A 21,808-nucleotide genomic window follows, 5' to 3' on the forward strand; every position below is an offset into this window, starting at 1 on the left:
GTCCATGTGTTGTAGGGTATGTGTGAACCGTTTGGGTAACCATGGGCGGTCCCTTCAGTGGGACAGTTGAGAATTCATTTTCCAAATGGACCCAGTGGTAGGCTGGTTCAGGACGTGTCCATTCATAAATTCTGCTCAGATGGATTGCCTTATGATAAGTATCTATATCAGGGAGGTTTAATCCCCCTTTTCCCCTACTTTTGGTTAGAGTCGCATGAGCTATTCTCGACCTTGTATACGACCATATAAAGTTGGTGAATAGAGTTTTAATTTTAGAGAAAAATCCGGCGTATATTTGAATTGGGAGGGCCTGAAGGACATAAAGGAGACGTGGTAGGGCATTCATTGTAATGATGTTAATCCTGCTGAACCATCCAAAGCAGGGTTTATGCCATTTTTGCAAGTCCCTGGAGATATCTGTTATCAATGTGGGAAAGTTTAGGTCAGAAAGAAGTTTAAGTTTATTAGGTACATGGATTCCCAAATATTTGAGAGATGTGGGTTGCCACGTAAAATGGAGCCTCGCTCTCAATTGGGTATTTAGATATGTTGTGGAGTAGATGGGCATTAGGTCACATTTTGTGAGGTTGGCCTGGAAGTTTGATATTTTACCATATAACTCCATTTCTACCATAAGAGCTGGTATGGTGGAAATAGGGTTGGATATGGTGAATAGCAGGTCATCAGCAAACGCCATGACTTTATAGCGTGTGCCTACTTGAAGACCCTTGATGCGTTGGTTATCTCGTATCCCCTGAAGAAATGGTTCCAGGACCAGAATAAACAAGAGGGGGGATAGAGGGCAGCCCTGTCTCGTGCCGTTCGTGATGGTGACCGGCTGTGTAAGCTGCCCATTTATACGCAGGTATGCTGTAGGTCTCGAGTAAATAGCAGCCAGCCACTCCATCCATCTTGGCCCAAAACCCAGGGAACTCATCGTGAGTGTGAGTAAAGACCGGTTGACTCTATCAAATGCCTTTTCGGCGTCTATTGCTAGAAGTGTGCTATGGATTTTATGCGTCTGGGCCCAGTGAACTAGGTTTATTATTTTCATCGTGTTATGTTTTGCTTCCCTGCCTGGTACAAATCCAGCTTGGTCCTGGTGGATCAAAGTCGAAAGGAAGGGATTAAGTCTGTTCGCCATAATTTGGGTCAAGATCTTTAAGTCAATGTTTATGAGGGAACTCGGCCTGTAACTGCCGCATATTGCTGGATCTTTTCCCGGTTCCGGGATAAGAGTGATAGTGGCTTCTAGGCTGGGCTTAGGTATTAGGAGTGAAAGTTTTTGTGTGTTAAACGCCTCGATGAAAGGGTGTGCTAAGATCGGAGCTAGTGTTTTATAATATTTCCCGGTGTACCCATCTGGCCCTAGACTTTTACCTGTGGGAAGAGATTTAACTGTGCTAAGGAATTCTTCCAATGAAATAGGTTCGGCAGAGATGTTTTTTGATCCCAGCAGTTACTGTTAATGCAGCTGAGGTTAAAGGAACACTATAGTTGCCAGAACAGCCTAAAGACACCTCCAGTGGCCACTCCTCAGATGGCTACTAAAGATTATCAGGAATAACAATATTAGCCAATACAATGGGAAAGAATTGTGATTGGCTGAGATCATAACTTCTCATGATTTTAGCCAACTAGACACAACAGTGGCAGATCCAGTACCAGCAGACTGGAATAAAGGTAAGACAACTATATTTTGGAGGTGAAGGGACGGATAGTGTTTTTAACACTATGGGGTCAGGAATACATGTGTGTGTTCCTGACCCTATACTGTTCCTTTAAGTAAGAGGCTCACTTAGATACACTGTGCCTCAGTCTTGCAGCAATATTACCATCTCATAATGCCTGGGATGCATTTCTCCATTACTACTATAAAGGCTCACTAGGACAAGTAAAAATACAACTGAATAGAAGGGGGAGGGAACCTTCCTGCACAACCAATCACTAACTTTTAACGATTAAGTTAAAATTGAGGAAGTGACCATTCTTATTTTAAGCAGAACTCAACCTAGAAACACTTATGAACAGTCAATAGTTAACAAAACGAAGATAGAGAGAAATTATATATTATATATATATATATATATATGTTATATTAAGGGAGAAAAAATTAAAGTTATTCCTAGTTTATGCTTACATGGCATAAAAATCACAATCAGTGAAGTACCATGTAATGACACTATTGAAAGAATACCTAAGCATGAAAGTCCGAGACAATGCGAGCATATGATGATTATTTTTACAGGAACATTGTACTCATGATAACTTCATCAAATTGAAGTTATAGTGCCAACAACCGTTTCACATTTTAATAAGCTCCCAATTGTGATTTAAATTTGTATTTTTTTTTTTTTTTTTTTATTATTCTGAAGGCTTGAGAGTGCAACTTCACGCCATGCCTCCAAGCCCCCTGAATAGAATAGTCCGAAATTAAAATTTCTGGCTCTCATACCCAGGCATACCGTGACAACACATACACACCGTGACTGTTTGTAATAGAGAATTATTGCATGCAATGATTTTCTAAGGCAGTATCAATGATGGGGTGGTAATAAGGCCAGGCATTGTACAACGTAACTTTACATAAGCATGTATGTTTTAAACATGCAAATAATATGGGAATCATGATACAAAACTTTAATGTAATGTAGATGAATGGGGCGGTGGTGGGGGAGGCAAAAATATATGGGGTGGAGTCTTCCTGAGCAGAGCAAATTACTCCAGAGAGTCGAAAGAAAAATGGACTATACATTAGTGTAACTAACAGACCTCCAAAAAGGAGTGGCACAGGAATGTTGGAGAAGACACAAGTAAGATAACATCTCTTAAAAATAAAAAACAAAAGTTATGTTTTTAAATGCCATTATACCTTAACCCCTTAAGGACACGACATGTGTCACATGTTATGATTCCCTTTTATTCCAGAAGTATGGTCCTTAAGGGGTTAAAGGGACACTATTGTCACCCAGACCACTTCAGCTCAATGAAGTGGTCTGGGTGCCAGGTCCTCAGGTTTTAACCCTTCAGATGTAAACATAGCGGTTTCAGAGAAACTGCTATGTTTACATAGCAGGGTTAATCCAGCCTCTAGTGGCTGTCTTCCGGACAGCCACTAGAGGCGCATCTGCGAAGCTGGAGGCATATTATGCCTCCCTCACGCAGAGCGTCCATAGGAAAGAATTGAGAAATGCTTTCCTATTGACAGCCTGAATGCGCGCGGGGGACGTCTGTGGGGGAGGAGAGGTCACCAGCGCTGGAAAAAGGTAAGTAACTGAAGGGATTTTAACCCCTTCAGCGCCACGAGAGGGGGACACTGAGGGTGGGGGCACCCTTAGGGCACTATAGTGTCAGGAAAACCGCTTTGTTTTCCTGACACTATAGTGATTCTTTAACATGACCTGACTTGATTAAATCACTGTAAAAACATCAGTTCCCAAGAGATAAATCTCTTCTCATAACAAATACTTAAATGCAAGTCATTAAATGCATAAACAAAAAAAAACTAAAATAATGTCAGTTTGTTATATTTTAACCACAATATATATATGCTTTAGAGAGACAATTTTCATTGTTTACAAAAATTAAAAAGACAGATCCACAGAATGACCTGGTGTACCTATTCAGTAGTTTTCACGAGGCACATAGTCAGCATTCTACAAATTACAATCCCTGTCAAACATTCTAAAAAAATTCAAATTCGGCACATGAAACGCATAGGGTTATTTACAAAAACTGAGAATTGGCAAGAGAATTGTACCATTTAGGTCAGACTTGCAGAGCTAAGGATTTTTCCTACTTGGTTAATTTGACTAAGATTTTGCAATACACTTGTTACATTTGCACAATCAATGTTTAAAAAAAAAAAAATAATCTCCTTAAAAGCAGCTTTGCAATGTTCTGATGCCTCTGCAAACTTTCAAAAGGCTTCTGATGGCAACTTCGCTGCCGCAGTGTGCAAGAGTACAGCTCTGAAGGCTAAGGAGGATCCTGTGTGGTCTTCCATAGAGATTGCCCAGCGATGAGAGTTTGACAAAACTTGGCAGAAGCTTCAACTTTGGTAAAGCGGATGAAAAATACAGACGGCAAGATAGTCCCTACTCTGCATTATATATTTTAGGAGAAATAGATTAGGAGCAAAAAAGAGGAGGAACAGTTTTAAACAAATTTAGTTGGGTGACAGACCCCACTAACTCTTTAGAGAAACACTATAACATACTGTATTGGTTAAGATGCTAGGAGATTTTATATATATATATACATACACACACACACATACACATACACATACACACACACACACGTATACATACATACACACACACACCCCTATTTATTTTTGTAAACAAAGTAGGGAGTATATATATATATCATTGCTTGTAAAAATCTAGTTCAGCAATCTCCAGGGGGTAGGTGTGAGTTGTTCAAAAACAAATCAAGGGATGTGAGGAGCCAAGCATCAGGATTATTTTTTACAAGACAATTTTTTTTTTTTAATGGCTGGACAATGGAGGGATAGCGCCAGGGGACTCTAGGTACTATAATAAATGTAATCAAATTATTATAATGCCTCTAGTCTCTGTTAAAGGAACACTGTAAGCACCAAAATAACTTTAGCGTAATCAAGTGGTTTTGGTGTACAGATCATACCCCTGCAGTCTTACTGCTCAATTCCATGCCATTTGTGGGCTAAATTACTTTGCTTATGCATCCTGAGCCAAATTAATGAAGTGGTCATGGTGTTTGGAGTTAAACTTTAACGGATTAGAGGACTCTGCTGCATGCTTACTTTCATTTGTTTCCATGTGAGCTTTTAAACTTAAAGCGTAACTCCAGACCATTAAAGCTTGCTTAGGTGCTTTAAGTAGGAAGAGTGTGTCCTAATTAAATCAATGCAGGTTTCCATTTGGGGGTAAATCTACTAAATAGTGATTTTTAAAATGTGGGCATTGAAGAGACGCTGTAAACCAGGTATTAGATGCTCCCAAATTGAGATACAATCAGTATATTGTTACTACACAAGCATATTTTACGTTGCTTTTTTTTTTTTTTTTTAAACTCAATTTAATGCCAACATATCTTTTAAAAAACATTGGAATATTTTAAAATATGATGAATTTATAGGCCCACAACTACCCGAATATCGTCAAATTGTTTATAGGAAAGGCAAGAGTTTGTCTACATATTTAACACCTAGTCACTTTCAGAATAAAGTTAACAGAACAATAGAAAATAGCAGAGGATTCTATACTTGTGGTTCATGTAAAGCGTGTAGAGGATTACCACCTCATACACGTTCTTTTTCTAGTTTTATCACCAGAGAGACTTTTCTCATTCAGGGAAGAGTCACCTGTTCCTCCTCAAATGTTGTGTACCTCCTCTCATGTGGATGTGGTGCACAGTATGTGGGGAGAACGGGGAGACCAGCTAAAACCCGTTTTTTAGAACACAAAAACAACATCAGAAAAAATGTAAAAAATCACTCTGTACCAGTACACTGTAATAAGTGTTCGCAATTTTATTCACATAATCTTTCTTGGGTGGTCATAGAACAAGTATCTCTTGGTGTAAAAGGAGGAGATATCACTATAAGACAAAGAGAGGGATACTGGATTCACAAACGTAGAACACTATAACCCTATGGGCTGAATGTGGATTTTGATTTAATTTGTTTTCTTTATACTCATATATTACTCTATTTTATTTTATTTGTACAATTTTTAATTTTTCATTCTGATTTTTATTAATTTATTTTCATTTTTATTTTATTTTTTCTTTATACTCATATATTCTATTTTATTTCATTTATTTTATTTTATTTGTTCAATTTTTTTATTTTTATTTCTGATTTTCATTATTTATTTTTACATATTTCATTCACATTTATTTTTTACTTTCATTTTTATTTATTTTCATATTTATTTTTATTATCTTCTTTTATCCTTATTCATATATTTTAGAGTTTGCATATTCCAGTAACCCTCCCTTTCATGTCCTAAACCATCCCCATGACTTTTTATGTACTTTATTTCTCCATATACTATTTTTATTATGTGTAAATGAAATCCTATTTGGTATACTTATACATTATTAATGTTTGATCTACCATTATGTTTAATTAGTGATTCACCCATGCTGTTTTTATTATGTTAATTGATGTATTTACACACTTCCTCTCTTTCTCCTTTGTTTCCACCGCTCGGCCGCGGCCGGAGTGGAACGCACGTGCGTTCTAGCCGCGGAGAGACGACGTTCTAAGAGATGCGCCGAAAAGGGAGGATTTCTTCCGGATGGGTGGAACGCACATGCGTTCCACGGCGACAATACGGAAGTCCGTGGACGGATTTGAATTTGAGAGAATTTACAACACCTGCTATGGGACTTACAGATTGGCGGATTTTTGGCGCGGAATTTGGCATAAAGGACCTATACAAGAAGACATTGGACTTTTATTGATGTATTTGTATTTGATTGTTATATGCTTTAAATGTTACTGCTCCTGATGAAGTCTAATATATAGACGAAAGGCGTAGAGCTGCTTGGAAAATCCTGTAACCTGCTCCTTTCATTTATCATCCTAGAGGATGGGATTTTATCTTTGATGAGCATTTTTACTTCTAACTTCTTGTAAGTTTTTCCATTAAATGTGATTTTTATACCATTAAGATTTCACACTATGTCCAGTTCTTCTTTCTTCTGCATGTACTCCTGAGGAATTACACTTCAAGATTTAAAGATACCTTGATGGGCTTGAATTACTCCTTTATTCTGTGAGTGTAAAACATCTATAGCAGGGACATCTTTACTTAACGGTGTTTCCCTATGAGCGTTCTCTGCTTTTGTTTTTTCTAGGTGTATATTAGTTTTTATAAACTGCAATAATTACAATTGCAGGGTTAAGTTATCCTCTAGTGGCTGTCTAAACGATGCTGGACTTCCTCGCGCTATGCATGAGGATTTCCAGTGTCACTGGAATCTCCATAGGAAAGCATTGAATAATGCTTTCCTATGGGGAGGTCTAATGCACGTGCGGCCATTGCCGCGCATGCGCATCAGGTCTCCCGCTGACATGCCCTTACAAAGCGCCAAGGGACATCGGCATTGGATTCAGGTAAGTGTCTTAAGGGGTTTGTTTTCCTGGCACTAGAGAATTCCTTTAACCTAATGGGGTAGGCGTGGTATTGTCCGGTATAGTCCAATCCAATGCTCCTCATAGTGGAGCACTGGAGACCTGATGAGTAAGTGCAACAATCGCCGCAAGCGCATCCAAGCTTCCGCATAAGAAATCATTGCTTTCCAATGGGGTTGCAATATTACTTGAACATGTTTTACTAGTTTCTTGAAGTGTAAACGCCTCCAGTGGCTGTCTATGTAACAACCTCTGGAGGTGTCCTTATAGACACCCAGACCACTTAAGCGCATTGAAGTGAGGGCAGTGTCCAAGCACACTTAACACTGCAAAGTTAAGAATTGCAGTTTTTTTTTTGGTTTTTTTTTTTTATAAACTGCAATAATTAACTTTATGGGTTAACTCCACTTCTAGTTTCCATTTAACACTTCAAAGTAAACATTGCCATTTCTACAAAAGAGCAAAGTTTTACTATGAATGGTTAAAAGGACAAGACCAAGGCCCCCAGGCCTGGGTGACTTTAGTGGCCCTTTAATACACGCTTAGAAACTGTAGAACAGACAGCCATCGCCAACTTATTTTAGTCCATCAATCGATGAGACATCTATAGATCCATGGTACACATCTAAATCAACCAGGGATAAATCGGTTTAAGAAAAATATTTGACAATATATATTATAGGTTACTTTATAGGTCATGCCGACACTAGAGACAAAAATGTAAATGGTAAATCTAAACACCATTCATTCTACTGCATGTTGCAGTGGTTATGGAACCAATATTTCCCTAGTGTCTGCCCACAGACAGAAGTGAAACTTTTATTTTGGTTAGACGTTTAACACTGGTGCTCAAGTTGCCACGCTAAAGTTTCTGCCAATGGCTTCATTTTTACAACGGCACCAGAATTGCTCCTTGAAAACTGTAATAATGCCCAAAATGGTAAAAAAAAAAAAAAAAAGTAAATTATAATTTAATGAGAGCTGTATGTGGTTTTTTTTGCACCCCAAGGACAAGCTCCTAAAAAAAAAATCTCTTTGACGCAGTATTTTAGAGTACTTTATTCTGAGTGCAGCAACTCACTATTTACAAACAATGTTTCAATGCTGATAAAATGTTGCAAAAAACAAAGCAGCAGAAACTGAACCACTTACAAAGAGCACAGTTCTTTTTAATTCCTTGCTATGTCCTCTACAGTTAACCCTTTCCCTTCCACAGTATTACCTTATACTGTTAACTTTTTTCTTTGCTTTCATTACACTAAATTACAACACCAAGAAACTTATTTTTTTTTTTTTTTTTAACATTTGGTGTCTGGAGTGCCCAGATGAACATTATGTCTTACCCTAATTGCACTGGGAAACACTCCGCACCACCACTACTACAGAGACCTGGAAGCTCCTAAGCAGGAATGTCCATTAGCTCTTTTGTGCCAAGTCTGCTCATTTGCTAGGAGTGTAAGCAGATTGCTCTCAGCCAATGAGTTATACCCTGCACTGCTGGGCTTAGGCAGAGAGCTTCCCGCTCTCCTTCTAAAGTGACGCAGTCATTCTAAAACGGTGACTACTTACAGGAGGGGGAACCTGGCTATGGTGCTTGCAGTATTGCTCTCTTGGTTACCAGTTTTTGCTCCAAATTGTACCTCTCCTGTACAGCCAGTAGGCACCCATTTACATTCTCACCCTGCAATATAAAACCTAAAATAGCAAAAACAAAACAAAAATTAAATTGACTTAAATTATTGAGTAATGAATTATTACCATGCACCCATAACCTCCATTATGGTGCATTAGGATAGGTTAATGCGCACACAATGGCCCAGTAGGCCCCTGTCTGAACCTGGAGCTCCAGCTCTGATGAAAATATCTCCCTGTCATCTCAGAGGGCCAGACCAGAAGGCCTGCAGCAGCCCACCAGAAAATGTGTTTGTGCCGTTAAATTTCTCCCCAGGAGATAAGCTGGAGTGGAGCAACTAAAATATTTTAAAAATACAGAGTGTGGGGAGACTGTGTTTAACACAGCCTCCCCACATACTGTTACTTCCACACACTTATCCCTACTAATTGTCACTCTCACTCATCCTGACGCAGTCACTCATTCCACGACCTTGTCAACCTCACCACGCCACATACCCTATCACACTCATTCCCCTCACCCTATCACACAACCCCTCCCCCAACACACCTAGTTACCAAACCCCTATCAGTCACCCTACATATATGAAACAGACTGACCATAAACACAACATACAAAAAAAAACACAATTATGCCTCTTTACACACACACACACACACAATACAACTACCCCATACACAACACATATGCAATGATGTTCTGGCACATACACAGGTACCTAATGCCAAAGGCACAGACATTGAACTGAGGAACTGTAGAGCATAAAGGGTGGCTATCTGCAATGAATAATGGTTAAAGGGACACTATAGGCATTCGGACCACTTCAGCTAATTGAAGTGGTTTGGCTGTGGTGTTCCTGACCCTTTTTGTCCTGCAACGTAAATCATTGCAGTTTTGGAGAAACGCAATGATTACATTGAAGGACTAAGACTGCCTCTAGTGCCTGTCAGTCACTGGGGGCACATCCTGGCACTGGATGTCCTCACGCTCTGCAGGAGGGGACTCTCCCCATAGGAAAGAATGCTTTACTATGAGGAGGGCCTAATTTTCTTGCCACGCATGCGCATTAGCTCCCCGCCAGAGGTGGAACAGCTGGAGTCAGGTGAGTGTTACAAGGGTTTTTTTTTAATCCTTGCTGAGACAAAAAGTGGGGGTGCGGAGGGAAGTACAGTGTAAGGAATACAGATTTGTATTCCTTATAGAATCCCTTTAACTGAGACTACATGAAGGGCAATGACTAGCCATCTGCTGCATGTAAAGGGTTAATATGTGGAATGTGATATCCATAAAGTCATTGTAGAGAGACTGATATTGCTATTACAGGGATTAATAGTGAACATGTGATTTAATATGTAAAGTAGTGAGAAGTGGTGCTAAGAGCAGTCCATGTAATCTAGATTGAAGGTGTCTATGCAGCATGTTATGGAGTTCATGCACTGTATAGAAAATATCACAGTGGCTGGTATTTACAATGCTTGATAAATCCCATAGGGAGTTAAAATACACTATAATAATAATAATAGATTAGCAATCATTTCATTAAGCTGTCCCTGCAGTGTAAGCCCTGGCCTAGAATGATCATCATTCCCCAATATAGTGAATAGAGCCCAGTATCAGCCCTGCCCTCCCTGCACACACACTGTATACACTGTGATAATGGCAGCCTGCTGGTCCCATTGCCATGTATGTTCTTGTTGTGATGCTGACAGGTGTTCGGCACTCAGCCCGCCCGGACACTGAGCCCTGGGTCACGTGGGTGCCGGCAGGCACGCGGCGGGTTAATAATATGAGGGGGGAGGTTAAAGCCAAAGAAGGGTCACAGGTACAGAGAGCGCGCGGGCATCACGTCAGCGTGACTAACGGTCACCGGCACGAGACGCTTGTTTTTTTTCCCCTTCTATATTTAAATGCCAGGTGTGCGCGCATTCCATTTAACCCTGTCCCTGCCGGCAGAGAGTCACGGTGACAGCGTCCCACTCACACAGCCTGCAGGGACCGCCATGTCAGCCTCCGCCTGGCCGTCTCCGGCTTGTTAATCTGTCAAGCCATCCCTTCCCCTACCAACCTCCATAAAGCCTTACCTGGCCCGTTAACGTGATTCATATCCTGCATCGTCCTGGCAGAGAGTCGCGTCCGATTCCTCAACGATCCCAGCTCCGCCATCTTGGCTCTTGGTTTTGAAATTGGCTCCGCCCCCTGCCCGTGACGTCGCCGCTCAGCGCTAGGGAGGTGGGGGGAGAGCCCGACCCAGTTCTCGGCAGCGGCCGCTGACAGCCGCGCATGCGCACTGAGCCCGTCGGGGCCGCTCTGCGCTAGCCAGTGAGCGCGGTGTGTGATGGTATGTGCTAAACATCGATCAGTCCTCGGACAGCCGAGCCACTCCGCTCGTTACTCACACCCTCCAGGGGGCTTTAAACGGGTCAGCAGTGAGATGGGGAGCACATGGGCCAACATGGCGCTGGCACTACCGACATGTCCTTATTGAAGGGCACATGTTAACCCCTTAAGGACACATGACATGTGTGACATGTCATGATTCCCTTTTATTCCAGAAGTTTGGTCCTTAAGGGGTTAAAGGGACCCTCACACAGGGGGGGCTGCTGGCTGACAGGGGCTTACACACAATCCAAGGGAAGCAGAGATAACTGAATAAACTGCCTCTTAATACCTTGTAATCCAAAGGAAAGGCAATATGGGGGTCACTGGTCCCCTAATGCTCTGTGTTTCCATAGACACGGATAATGCTGGGGGGGCAATATGGGGGTCACTGGTCCCCTAATGCTCTGTGTTTCCATAGACACGGATAATGCTGGGGGGAATGGCAATATGGGGGTCATTGGTCCCCTAATGCTCTGTGTTTCCAAAGACACGGATAATGCTGGGGGAAAGGCAATATGGGGGTCGCTGGTCCCATAATGCTCTGTGTTTCCATAGACACGGATAATGCTGGGGGGAATGGCAATATGGGGGTCACTGGTCCCCTAATGCTCTGTGTTTCCATAGACACGGATAATGCTGGGGGGGCAATATGGGGGTCACTGGTCCCCTAATGCTCTGTGTTTCCATAGACACGGATAATGCTGGGGGGAATGGCAATATGGGGGTCACTGGTCCCCTAATGCTCTGTGTTTCCAAAGACACGGATAATGCTGGGGGAAAGGCAATATGGGGGTCGCTGGTCCCATAATGCTCTGTGTTTCCATAGACACGGATAATGCTGGGGGGAAAGGCAATATGGGGGTCACTGGTCCCCTAACGCTCTGTGTTTCCATAGACACGGATAATGCTAGGGGGAATGGCAATATGGGGGTCACTGGTCCCCTAATGCTCTGTGTTTCCATAGACACGGATAATGCAGTGGGGGGGGGGGGCAATATGGGGGTCGCTGGTCCCATAATGCTCTGTGTTTCCATAGACACGGATAATGCTGGGGGGAAAGGCAATATGGGGGTCACTGGTCCCCTAATGCTCTGTGTTTCCATAGACACGGATAATGCTGGGGGGAATGGCAATATGGGGGTTACTGGTCCCCTAATGCTCTGTGTTTCCATAGACATGGATAATGCTGGGGGGTCTGTACATATAGAGATATGCTTGTATTATATACCCTTCATATGTTGAAGGCACTGAAATTCCGTTTTTAAAACAAAAGGCAGCATAAGACAAAGTTGTGTTATATTATTTTATGTACAAGCTGATATTTTTAAAATTATTTTTGGGGTAATTCAAATCGCTTCCTCCTATAAAATCTTGTCTTTTCTCAACAGCTGTTACTCTCGAGAGATGATGGGAACAGGCATGTTCTCCCCTCCTAGTATGCGGCGCTACAGCCAAGCTTTAAAAATAATGGGGTGCAATCATGTATGTTGGGCAATATGGGATATACTTGGCTCTCCATTGAAAATAATAGGGGCATCAGGATTGGCTAAGTTTGTGAAGCGCTCAATGCAGAAGCTGCAAACTCTGGCGACTATTACTAAATATAGAAACGCCTTAGTGTGTGTGTGTGTGTTTGTGTATATATATATATATATATATATATATATATATATATATCCAAGAAAAGAGTAGAGCACTCCAGAGGACTTGTTTCAAGCAATTTATTCCGTGAAGAAAATCGACGTTTCGACCCGCAGGTCTTTATCAAGATACAAAACAGAGTACAACCGTGTCCTTATATACCCTAACAAATTAAAGAGTAATCACTTACCCTGAAAAAGCTGTGCGCCCGAAAGCCATGTGTGCTCACTGGACTGTGATTGCCGAACCTGCGGTGGCGATCCCGTCGGTGTGTGATGACGTCACCAATAGTGCGACAGGATGAAAAAAACGTGGTCATGCGTCTAGGTAACCCAGGGAACCAAGTGTGGGCAAAAATTTACGTGATATATGTGAAGTGCGAGCATTATGAAAGTTAAAGATATATGGGAAAAGAATACTTTTGATAATAAAACCAAGTATTGAGATGGGCGTGTAGTGTATGCATAAACGTAATGATCCTGCAGTTTAGTCAACCCAGTGCAGAGCAGCATAATATGTATGTGTAATGCACACAGGATAAGTAATGTAAAGGATACTGGTCACAAAGGGCAAGAGCAAGAGAAAGAGGGCCAGATATGCAAAGAGTATACAAAGAGTATAGGAGAATTGGGAGAAGCCGAGTGTGTGTAGCATTGTGATAAAGCAAAAAAAAAAACGAAAACGTGACCATACCAATGTATCTATAAACGAACCTGTGGAGAGTGGTCCTAAAGTGTTGTGTGTGTAAATAAGAGTGTGTAAAGCACTGATAGAGAAGTGTGGTGACATGTAAAGAGTTATACAGCTGGTGGTTGCGAGCTGGGAGCCAAGTGCTGAGTGTAAAGCGAGGATAATGGTAGTGAGAAAGATAGGAAAAAAGTAAAAAGAAAGTAGAACCCGAACAGTGACCATTAAATTAATTTCATGCAATACCTAAGTATATACAGGTAGATATATGCAGATGTATAAAGCAGGATACAGCGCTACAACAGGAGCGTGTACCAACGCCCAACATGATAACAGACGATATTGTACAGAGGTTAGGCAGATGAATGAACAGATGGATCAAGAAGGGGTCAAAAGCCCTGATCAAGATGAAAACATAAGAAGATATCCAAATACAAATGAGTATGTATCATAAAAAAGTAAAGAATGGATAAAAATAACACTAATGAACATGAAAGGTAAACGTAAATGACGAATGTAAAATAGTAAATAATAAATAGTGAAAAATAAATAGATAGTGAAAGGTAATAAATAAAAAACAACTACAAATAAATACAAAAAATAAATACAAAAAATAGATATCCCAAAAGAAAGAAAAAATAGACAAAATAGAGAAAATAAATAAAAATAAAAACAGAAATGAGAGCGTGTATAAAAATACTATAGACGGCCATGATAGAAGCTTCTGAGTGCCGATAGACATCATGATGCACAAGTTTTTGGGAAAATATTCAAAAAATTCAAAAGATTCAGAAATTGTTCCAAAAAGGGGGACTCAGCGAGTGTCCAAAAAGGCATGAAGGGAGATGTATTCGTTAAGTCCCCTCGGATGTACGGTGTCCAGTGTCTTAGTCCAGTATGCCTCCCGTTGGAGCAGGATCCTAGAACGATCACCCCCCCTAGACAGAGGGGGGATGTGATCAATAGCTGTGAACTTGAGCGTGGGTAAGCGGTGGTTCATCTCCAAAAAGTGTTTGGCCACCGGTTTGTCTGTCTTGTTGTCCCTGAATGCAGTCATGATTCCTGAACGGTGGCCCCGCATTCTGTCTCTTAGTGTAAGATCAGTTTTTCCCACTTAAAAAAGGAATTATTGCAAATACCCCAGAAATCTGATTGTCTCAAAACTAGTTACAAATGAAAATATATGTATGGTTGTCATTCTTGCAAGTCAAAACAGCAATTCTACATTACTAGCGATGAGAAAATATCATAACCCACTTTCGTAAAAGCAAAAAAAACGCGCAGAGTGTATGCAAACTATTGTTGTCAATTGGGAATGCAAATGTCCTTGTGAGAAAGGAATAAGTCCAGTCCATGCGAGGAGGATAGTTCAATATAACAATATTGGATACCAGGGATAAAAAATAAGAGGGGGGGGGGGAATGAGGGGGGGGGGGGGCAGCCAGATCATGGATCCCCTGACAGGTGGAACACAGAGGCCCCACTTGTACTCCACAGTGGCACAGTCATTGAACCCAATGGAATTGGTGAAACAGAAGCAATGTTTCTGTCTGCCATCCTTCCCCAATGCAATGTGTGCCATGTTTCTGCCTTGGACTCAGCTAGACCATGATGTTAATTTCTAAATCTTGTAAAAGAAAATTCATCTTTTTAAGAAAAAGATTAACACAAGTTACAGATTTTTTTAAAACTTTTATTGAATAGTAAATTGCCAGTAATGTGATGGTCTCTGTTTAAGCTTATTATCCCATTTTCTCACTGTTTTTAGCAGAATCCTGACTGAATTTGTCACATTACTTGTCAAAATGGCATCCTTAGTTCTCTCCTCCTCCATCTCTGCCCTAGATTTTGATGCAGAGCCTCATTCGCCCCAGTCTAGCATAAGATAATAACCCTTCCCAAAACAATGCCATACAGAACACGACACATTAACAATGCAAATGGAATTTGCATGCGTGGTATGTCACAGACTTTCACAGATGCAAGCTACAAACACCTGGATATAGATTATAAATACCTGCCTCTCCCAAACATAGGAACTATTTTGTAGTTCTGCCAGTGAGTTATTTTGACCTTTTTCCTGTTTTAACCATTCTTATATCTGGTATCCTGACGTTGGATTCTTATTGAACATTTTGTGTCTGCTAGCACACGCAATACTCACACTCACAGTACTTTTAATTATTAGGTGCAGCCAAACAAGTGCCTGTCTCCTCTTGTTATATTAAAGCACAATACAAAAAGAAAACCACATAAAACAATTTAGTGCAAGCCTATTAAAAGAAAATAAAGTTATGCACACTACACCATGATATTAAGCAAGAAAGTAAAACCCGTACACAGCATATACTTTCCAAAAATGACTTGCACCTTTAAATTATATATACAGTAGGGGGGGCGGGGCCTGACCTGCAAACTGTATAGTCGCATGGCAGAGGAGCTCCCGCAACACATGCATTCCCAGAGGCGGACGCCACGTGTGGCCACAACTGCAACACGGCAAAGCACCCCATCTTGGCTAAGCTGGATGCCATATTTGACGCCTTCTGGGCAAAACTGGCGAGCAGAGAGCGCCAGGCCAACGAACCGGCAAACTCTCCTGGCGGAAAAAACGAGAGCACATGCTACAGCCACGCTAGTACCCACCCGACAAAATCTCTAAGATGGCGCCGAAGACTGAGGACTCTCCCGCACGCGCGCAAACTGACATGAGCGAACCACACAGGGAAGCCAGCTCGAAAGGGCCCGAGGGCTCCCACCAGACCCAGCACAAACCTGAGAACAACAACGCAACCACCAGCAAGCGGGCCTACTTCACAACACCGAACACAACCACAGCAAAGGAGAGCCCCAGTGACCCAGACAGAGACACCACCTACTGACAACACCAGCACAGGTCTTCATAGCGACAGGTGGCCGAGAACACCAATGACACTCACGACATCATGCCTTGCTCGGCCCCAGCAGGACTTTAAAGCACCCGTAAAGCTCTTCCCTATGTAGGGCATAGGCTGAAAGGGCACTCGCACTCCAGTAAGGCGCAGAAGACCCTGCAAGATGCCTCTGCCGCACTGGAAGCTGTCCAGCCCCACAACAACCTCCACAACCGAGACTGGCGTAACAAAAATCCTCAATTATCCTTTTATCCTTTTCTTGGTTTTCTTTTCAGCTTAGCATTTCTATACCTATAATCTCCTAATCATACCATGGTGTGCCATACGCATAGGTCATGTCCCAGTATGGCCTGCTACCTGCTACTCACATATTGATAAGCCTGTTTGCCTGGCACCCTCTTGAAATCACCCACCTTTCTTATACCCTTGTTTTATAAGCATGCAACATATCAAAGTATCCACACCACCACACATACCTGTGCAACACATAGTATAGTGCACTACCTACTTCACCAAAGATATGTGCAGAGGTTTCTTGTATTATCAAATATATGCATCTCAGGGAGCAAAGTGTTTCTTTAACTGGTGAGCAGCTTACTGTCAACCCATGTGTTGCCGAATGTATGACTATAATACTTTAGCATATTGCCAACCAGATCTTATGATTCATAACATGCATTTTAACACTAAAGTTTACCAACAAAAATTTTAAAAATAAGGCATCGCATTTCTGGAAATGTAACTTAATCTTGCTGTTCGATGTATTAACCCTATACTGTGAAACGATCATACATTTCCCCCAATTTCTCTTCTGTACCCCATCCTATATGCCTTTAATAAAAGAAAGATTGACAATAAAATAGGGCTCTCACACAAAGAATGGAAAAATAATGGTCTGCAGATGTGCAACTCTTTGTATTTTTTTCCCATATAATGTGTAAAAGATTCACTATTTAAAAATGTAATGTTATACCTTTATAAAAGCATGCAATATATGTATTGCTACAGTCAAAAAAAAAAAAAATTATATATACAGTAGAGACTAGTGCAATCATGTAAATATTGTGAGTTTCCCGTAGACCACAGTAAAATCACAGAATATATAACTGGTTGAGTCCAGCAGTCATGATTCACGTTACAGGTATCCTCTTCAAGGAAACAGTGACTTAGAATTCATTCACATTATGAACCTGCTGTCGTTGTGTACAATTGATGTATCCTTTCCTCATTGTTCCAGGGGTTCTCTTTGCTACGAAAGTATATCTAGTGCAGAAACAAAAATGTAAAATTTGTAATCAACGCCCTTCATTAAACAGTTACAGCGTGCACCATGACCACTTCAGTGTTTTCAAGTGGTCATTGTGCAAGGACCTTGTATATGCAGTATTTGTATTTTTTATTATTAGTTATTTTTCTTGTGCATACGTTCACAAACAGGCTTGTAGCGCCACGACAGCGAGTACAAGCTTTACTTTGGCATACATTATCATGGCAGAGTTGTCAGCACATTTAACTTTGTAAAATGTCACGCTTGGAGTACTAGAGTAGCATTTATATAGATTAATTAGGCTACACAGACATAAGTAGGTTGTCGTTACATCGTTAGTGGTTTTACTGACTGCTTAAGCTAACACAATCTACATACTAGTGACTGCAGTAAATAAGTATGCTTATTTTATCCCGCTAAATACAATATTACCATTCAAGTAGTTGATAACTGCTAGTGATAAAGTTTTGCATGCTAGTTATTTAGCTTTTCTTAGGCTGATTACAATATTGAGATAATGAGTAGACATCTTTCTTAGCTGCCTAAGCTTTCTGAGAGTGGTTGCAGGTTATGCTGGGCTAGAGCTAGAGCATTAGTGGATATATTAAACTCAAAAGCAGCCTTAACACTTATGATTAGACTGAAAAAGAAAATGTCCACCCCAGGTGATTTCCACGTCAGCCAGGCAAAGGTCTGTGTTTGCCTGTCAGGAGACCGGTCTTTATTCAGTGAGGATGGTTTCTTCGGTGCGATAAGCTGAGATGTCTGCTGCACTATCAGTATTCCCCTGTTAGCTGATCTGTCAGGTGTTTGTCTTGGGCTGGTGAGAGGTCCCAGGCATCATGTCTGCTGTGAGTGATCAGTCTGTGCCTTTCGTCTCCCTCTCGATGCACTGCTTGGTATGGTAGGGTAATCCAGTTTACAGTGCCAGTTCCTTTTTTTGTTTTTGCTCTGCTCATAGGGTCTTAGCACCCACTCCGCCGGTTCCCACTCTGATTGGTTCGGCGGTCTGTTAGTGTGGCCGCAGGAGAGGTGAGTGCGCCCGGCTGTGATCAGGGTCGCTTGCCATGTGGTCTCCGCCATCTTGGAAACTGCCTGTGCGCCGTGCCTTCTCTGCCTCTGCTCCAAGCATTGTGGTGTTCCGATGGGTCTCGGGGGGGGGGGGGGGGGGCGCCTAACCCCAGGTTGTTGCCTTACCGCTGGTGGGCAGGATAGCCAGGCAGCGGCCGTCCACCTCGCTTACCGCCCGAGCGGTCCGCGTCGTGTGACTTAGATCGCCCCTCCGAGGGACTAAAACTGTTCAGCAAGCCTCTCCTCGGGACCAGGGTGGCCTCTTGCACCGGTGCACGGCAGCCAGTTGTCAGGTATGCGTTTAGCCGGGTTTTTTGGGGCTAAAACTAGAGGTTTTTACCTGAGCTACTCCATTTTGCGTCCATTCAGCCCGGCGGTCCGGCCCCGCCCCTCGTATATGCAGTATTTTAATATGAAACTCTGCACATACCGAGATATTTAGGCAAGCTCCTGGAGGGTAACTCCACCCCTATATTCCTTGCACAGACATTCAATCATTAGCTTAGAGTGCTCAGCTGATGCTTTCAGCCAATGGATGACTGCTGGGAACAGCATCCAGCTTCTGCAGCTCTGCATAAAACAGATGCAACCATTTCAGCATTGTATTAGGTCTGGCACCCTGTGCTACCTAGGTAAGAGGCAAACTGTTACAAACAGGATTACTCCTTACCGGGGAATGGCTCACATCAATGACACTACAATGGGCTGTAGTGGTTATGAACCCTTTAAGAATGTCTACTATGGCTGCACCAAGTATATTTCATGCATTGCAATCTCTTCTACTTGTTGAATTCAATTTAATGCAATAAATGATTAGTAGCCCAAAACTCGACATTTAATATATTTACCTTTAAAACTTTACTAAATGCTGAGGAAACACATCAGTAAATTTTATACTGTCCCTTTTTTGTACCCTGAGCTCTGCCATTTGAGTGATCCTCGGTTTTGGGCAGCACTTACCAAAGATCACTCAATTTTGCCAAACTCCTCCATTACATTGCAGTGACAAAAGTCATTACCAGATGCATTGGTAGCTACTTAGAATGCACTGCTAGTCAAAGCAGAGTGATATTCAGTCAGGCAAGTACTGCTGCAGACACAGGAGCACTTAAATGGCAGCGCCTAGGGAGGGAAAGTTGCAGGAACTGATAGATTTTCATTCAGGTTTCCATAAGTTAGGGTAAAACTGCAGTAGATACCACACTGAGGGGAGCACTATAGGTAGTATCTTCTGCAGAGATTTAAAGGGACACTATAGTGACCAGAACTACTACAGAGTAATGTAGTGGGTATGGTATCTATAGCAGGTCCCTGCAGGCTGTTCAATGAATATGCTGTATGTTCAGAGGCAGTGTTTACATTGCTGTCTAGTAACACCTCTAGTGGCAGTCATTCAGACAGCCACTAGCGGTGCTTCCCTATGTCAGTGCTGCACAGTGTGCAGCAGTTACATTCAGCATATCCACGCTCTGCATGATTTGATGCATCTCTATGAGTGGAGGTGGGGCCAGCTGCTGCAAGTCCACTGTGGCGATGGAGAAAAAGTAAGTAAAATTACTTTTTACTCCATTCTGGAGTAGTCCAAAATAGGTAGAACAACACCGCAGTGTTAGGAATACATGTTTTTATTCCCAACACTATATTGTTTCTTTAATTGCAAGTTGAGTCTTCAGTGTGGAGAGGTAGATAAGTAGATTTTTATTATTCTTATGAAGGCATTAGAAGATCGATATATTTTTTTTTTTTTTAAACCGGTTGTTGGACTTGGTCCTAAGAGAGCAACATTCAAACTTTTCCCAGTGTGATTGTGTCACTTTTTTGTCCCAGAAACACTATTAGCATAATCCTCTCAGTTCTTGTAACCTGAAGCCAGGCGACAGAATTGAATAAACCTTGACCTAGAGATGAATCAAGACACTAATCCGCATAATAAAAGAACATAGACAGCTTGAGATATAGGTAATAACATATAGTTTATAAATCCTTTCTTGGCATACAAATTTTTGAAACCCAAGGTAAATGCCAGGACTTCAAAATACTAAGACAGGCTTTGACAATTCTCTTTGGAAATCTGATAATAGTTGGAAAATAAGAATTTATTTTATTCTAGATGTTTGCCAGTTTTTAATGGTATTATTCCTCCTTCCCTGCTGAATATTAATGTTGTACAACTAAATGTAGTGTTAGGAGCTTCATTTATCACGTTTGAATCCCTAAATCCTGCAAACAAAACAAATCGTAATTTAATTCTAGACAATATAATGGTGGATGCCCAAAATATCTTGCAAGCTACTTTGGGTCAAAAACCAAGAAATCTTAGCCAGAGAAGCTGCGAAAAGGCTTTCAGACCGGAGATCTTCTCCGTCAGTTGCAATGTGCTGCTAGGCTCATGATGGCCAAGTTTGACAAGAAGGATTTTGACACCTCAGAGGATATCTCTAAGGGGTTGGAGGAAGAAGCTACTCTGAATCGACCAACTGTTCTGAACCCCCCAAGACAGGCTGACTCGGCCCCAGTAATGCTGGTGGTCCTGTCAATCTCCTGGGCTTGATGACTAGAATGGGATCTCAGGAGGGAAAGTCCACTGGGATATACCCAGAAAATGTCCTCGATTGAACAAACACTATGTGAAATACCACAACATAGTGTATCTTTGGGGGGCGGAGCTAGCAGCCGAACGGAGCGGCCACACTTTACCCGAGCTCCGGGCTTCTGAACAAAATTACAGCATTAAAGGGACGGAAAAAGAGCCAGGAACCGGCACCGAGACATCACATACCAGCTTAAGTGTGAGATGGGCCGGAAAAACAAAAAACAGAGGGCGGATGGAGGCCCCTTTTGCCATGACATCGGAGAGATGCTGCGAGGCCCTCGGCGGCACACATGGGACAAAATGGCGTCGGGAGACGAGGGCTCCTCATACTCCTCTGAGGATCTCTCTTACATCCCTGGAGGGGGGACATCGAAAACACAGCCATCGGAACCAAAAGTCAGACCTCCGGCTGCCGGTGACCCTGTCACAGCTGCCCAACTTAAGGACATGCTCTCGGAACTGAGAGCTAATATAGCAGCGGACATGGCCCACTATAAAGACGCCATAGACGGAG

At 41.9% G+C, this 21,808-nt stretch overlaps 1 protein-coding gene across 2 annotated transcripts in view; it reads right to left on the bottom strand.

Annotated features, from left to right (window-relative positions):
* ATL2 (atlastin GTPase 2) overlaps positions 1–10,967 on the bottom strand; it is a 70,174-nt gene extending 59,207 nt beyond the window's left edge. The window contains exon 1 of one of the 2 annotated variants that reach the window (XM_063443711.1): positions 10,844–10,966. In XM_063443711.1, the coding sequence (XP_063299781.1) occupies positions 10,844–10,925 (82 nt within the window). In that variant the 5' untranslated portion in view covers positions 10,926–10,966. Of the gene's footprint in view, positions 1–10,843 lie in introns of both variants that reach the window. The other variant, XM_063443710.1, reaches the window with a different exon arrangement.
* Positions 10,968–21,808: the final 10,841 nt, after the last annotated feature.

Source organism: Pelobates fuscus, chromosome 2 (genome assembly GCF_036172605.1).
Source record: "Pelobates fuscus isolate aPelFus1 chromosome 2, aPelFus1.pri, whole genome shotgun sequence".
In the NCBI taxonomy this organism is placed as follows: domain Eukaryota; kingdom Metazoa; phylum Chordata; class Amphibia; order Anura; family Pelobatidae; genus Pelobates; species Pelobates fuscus.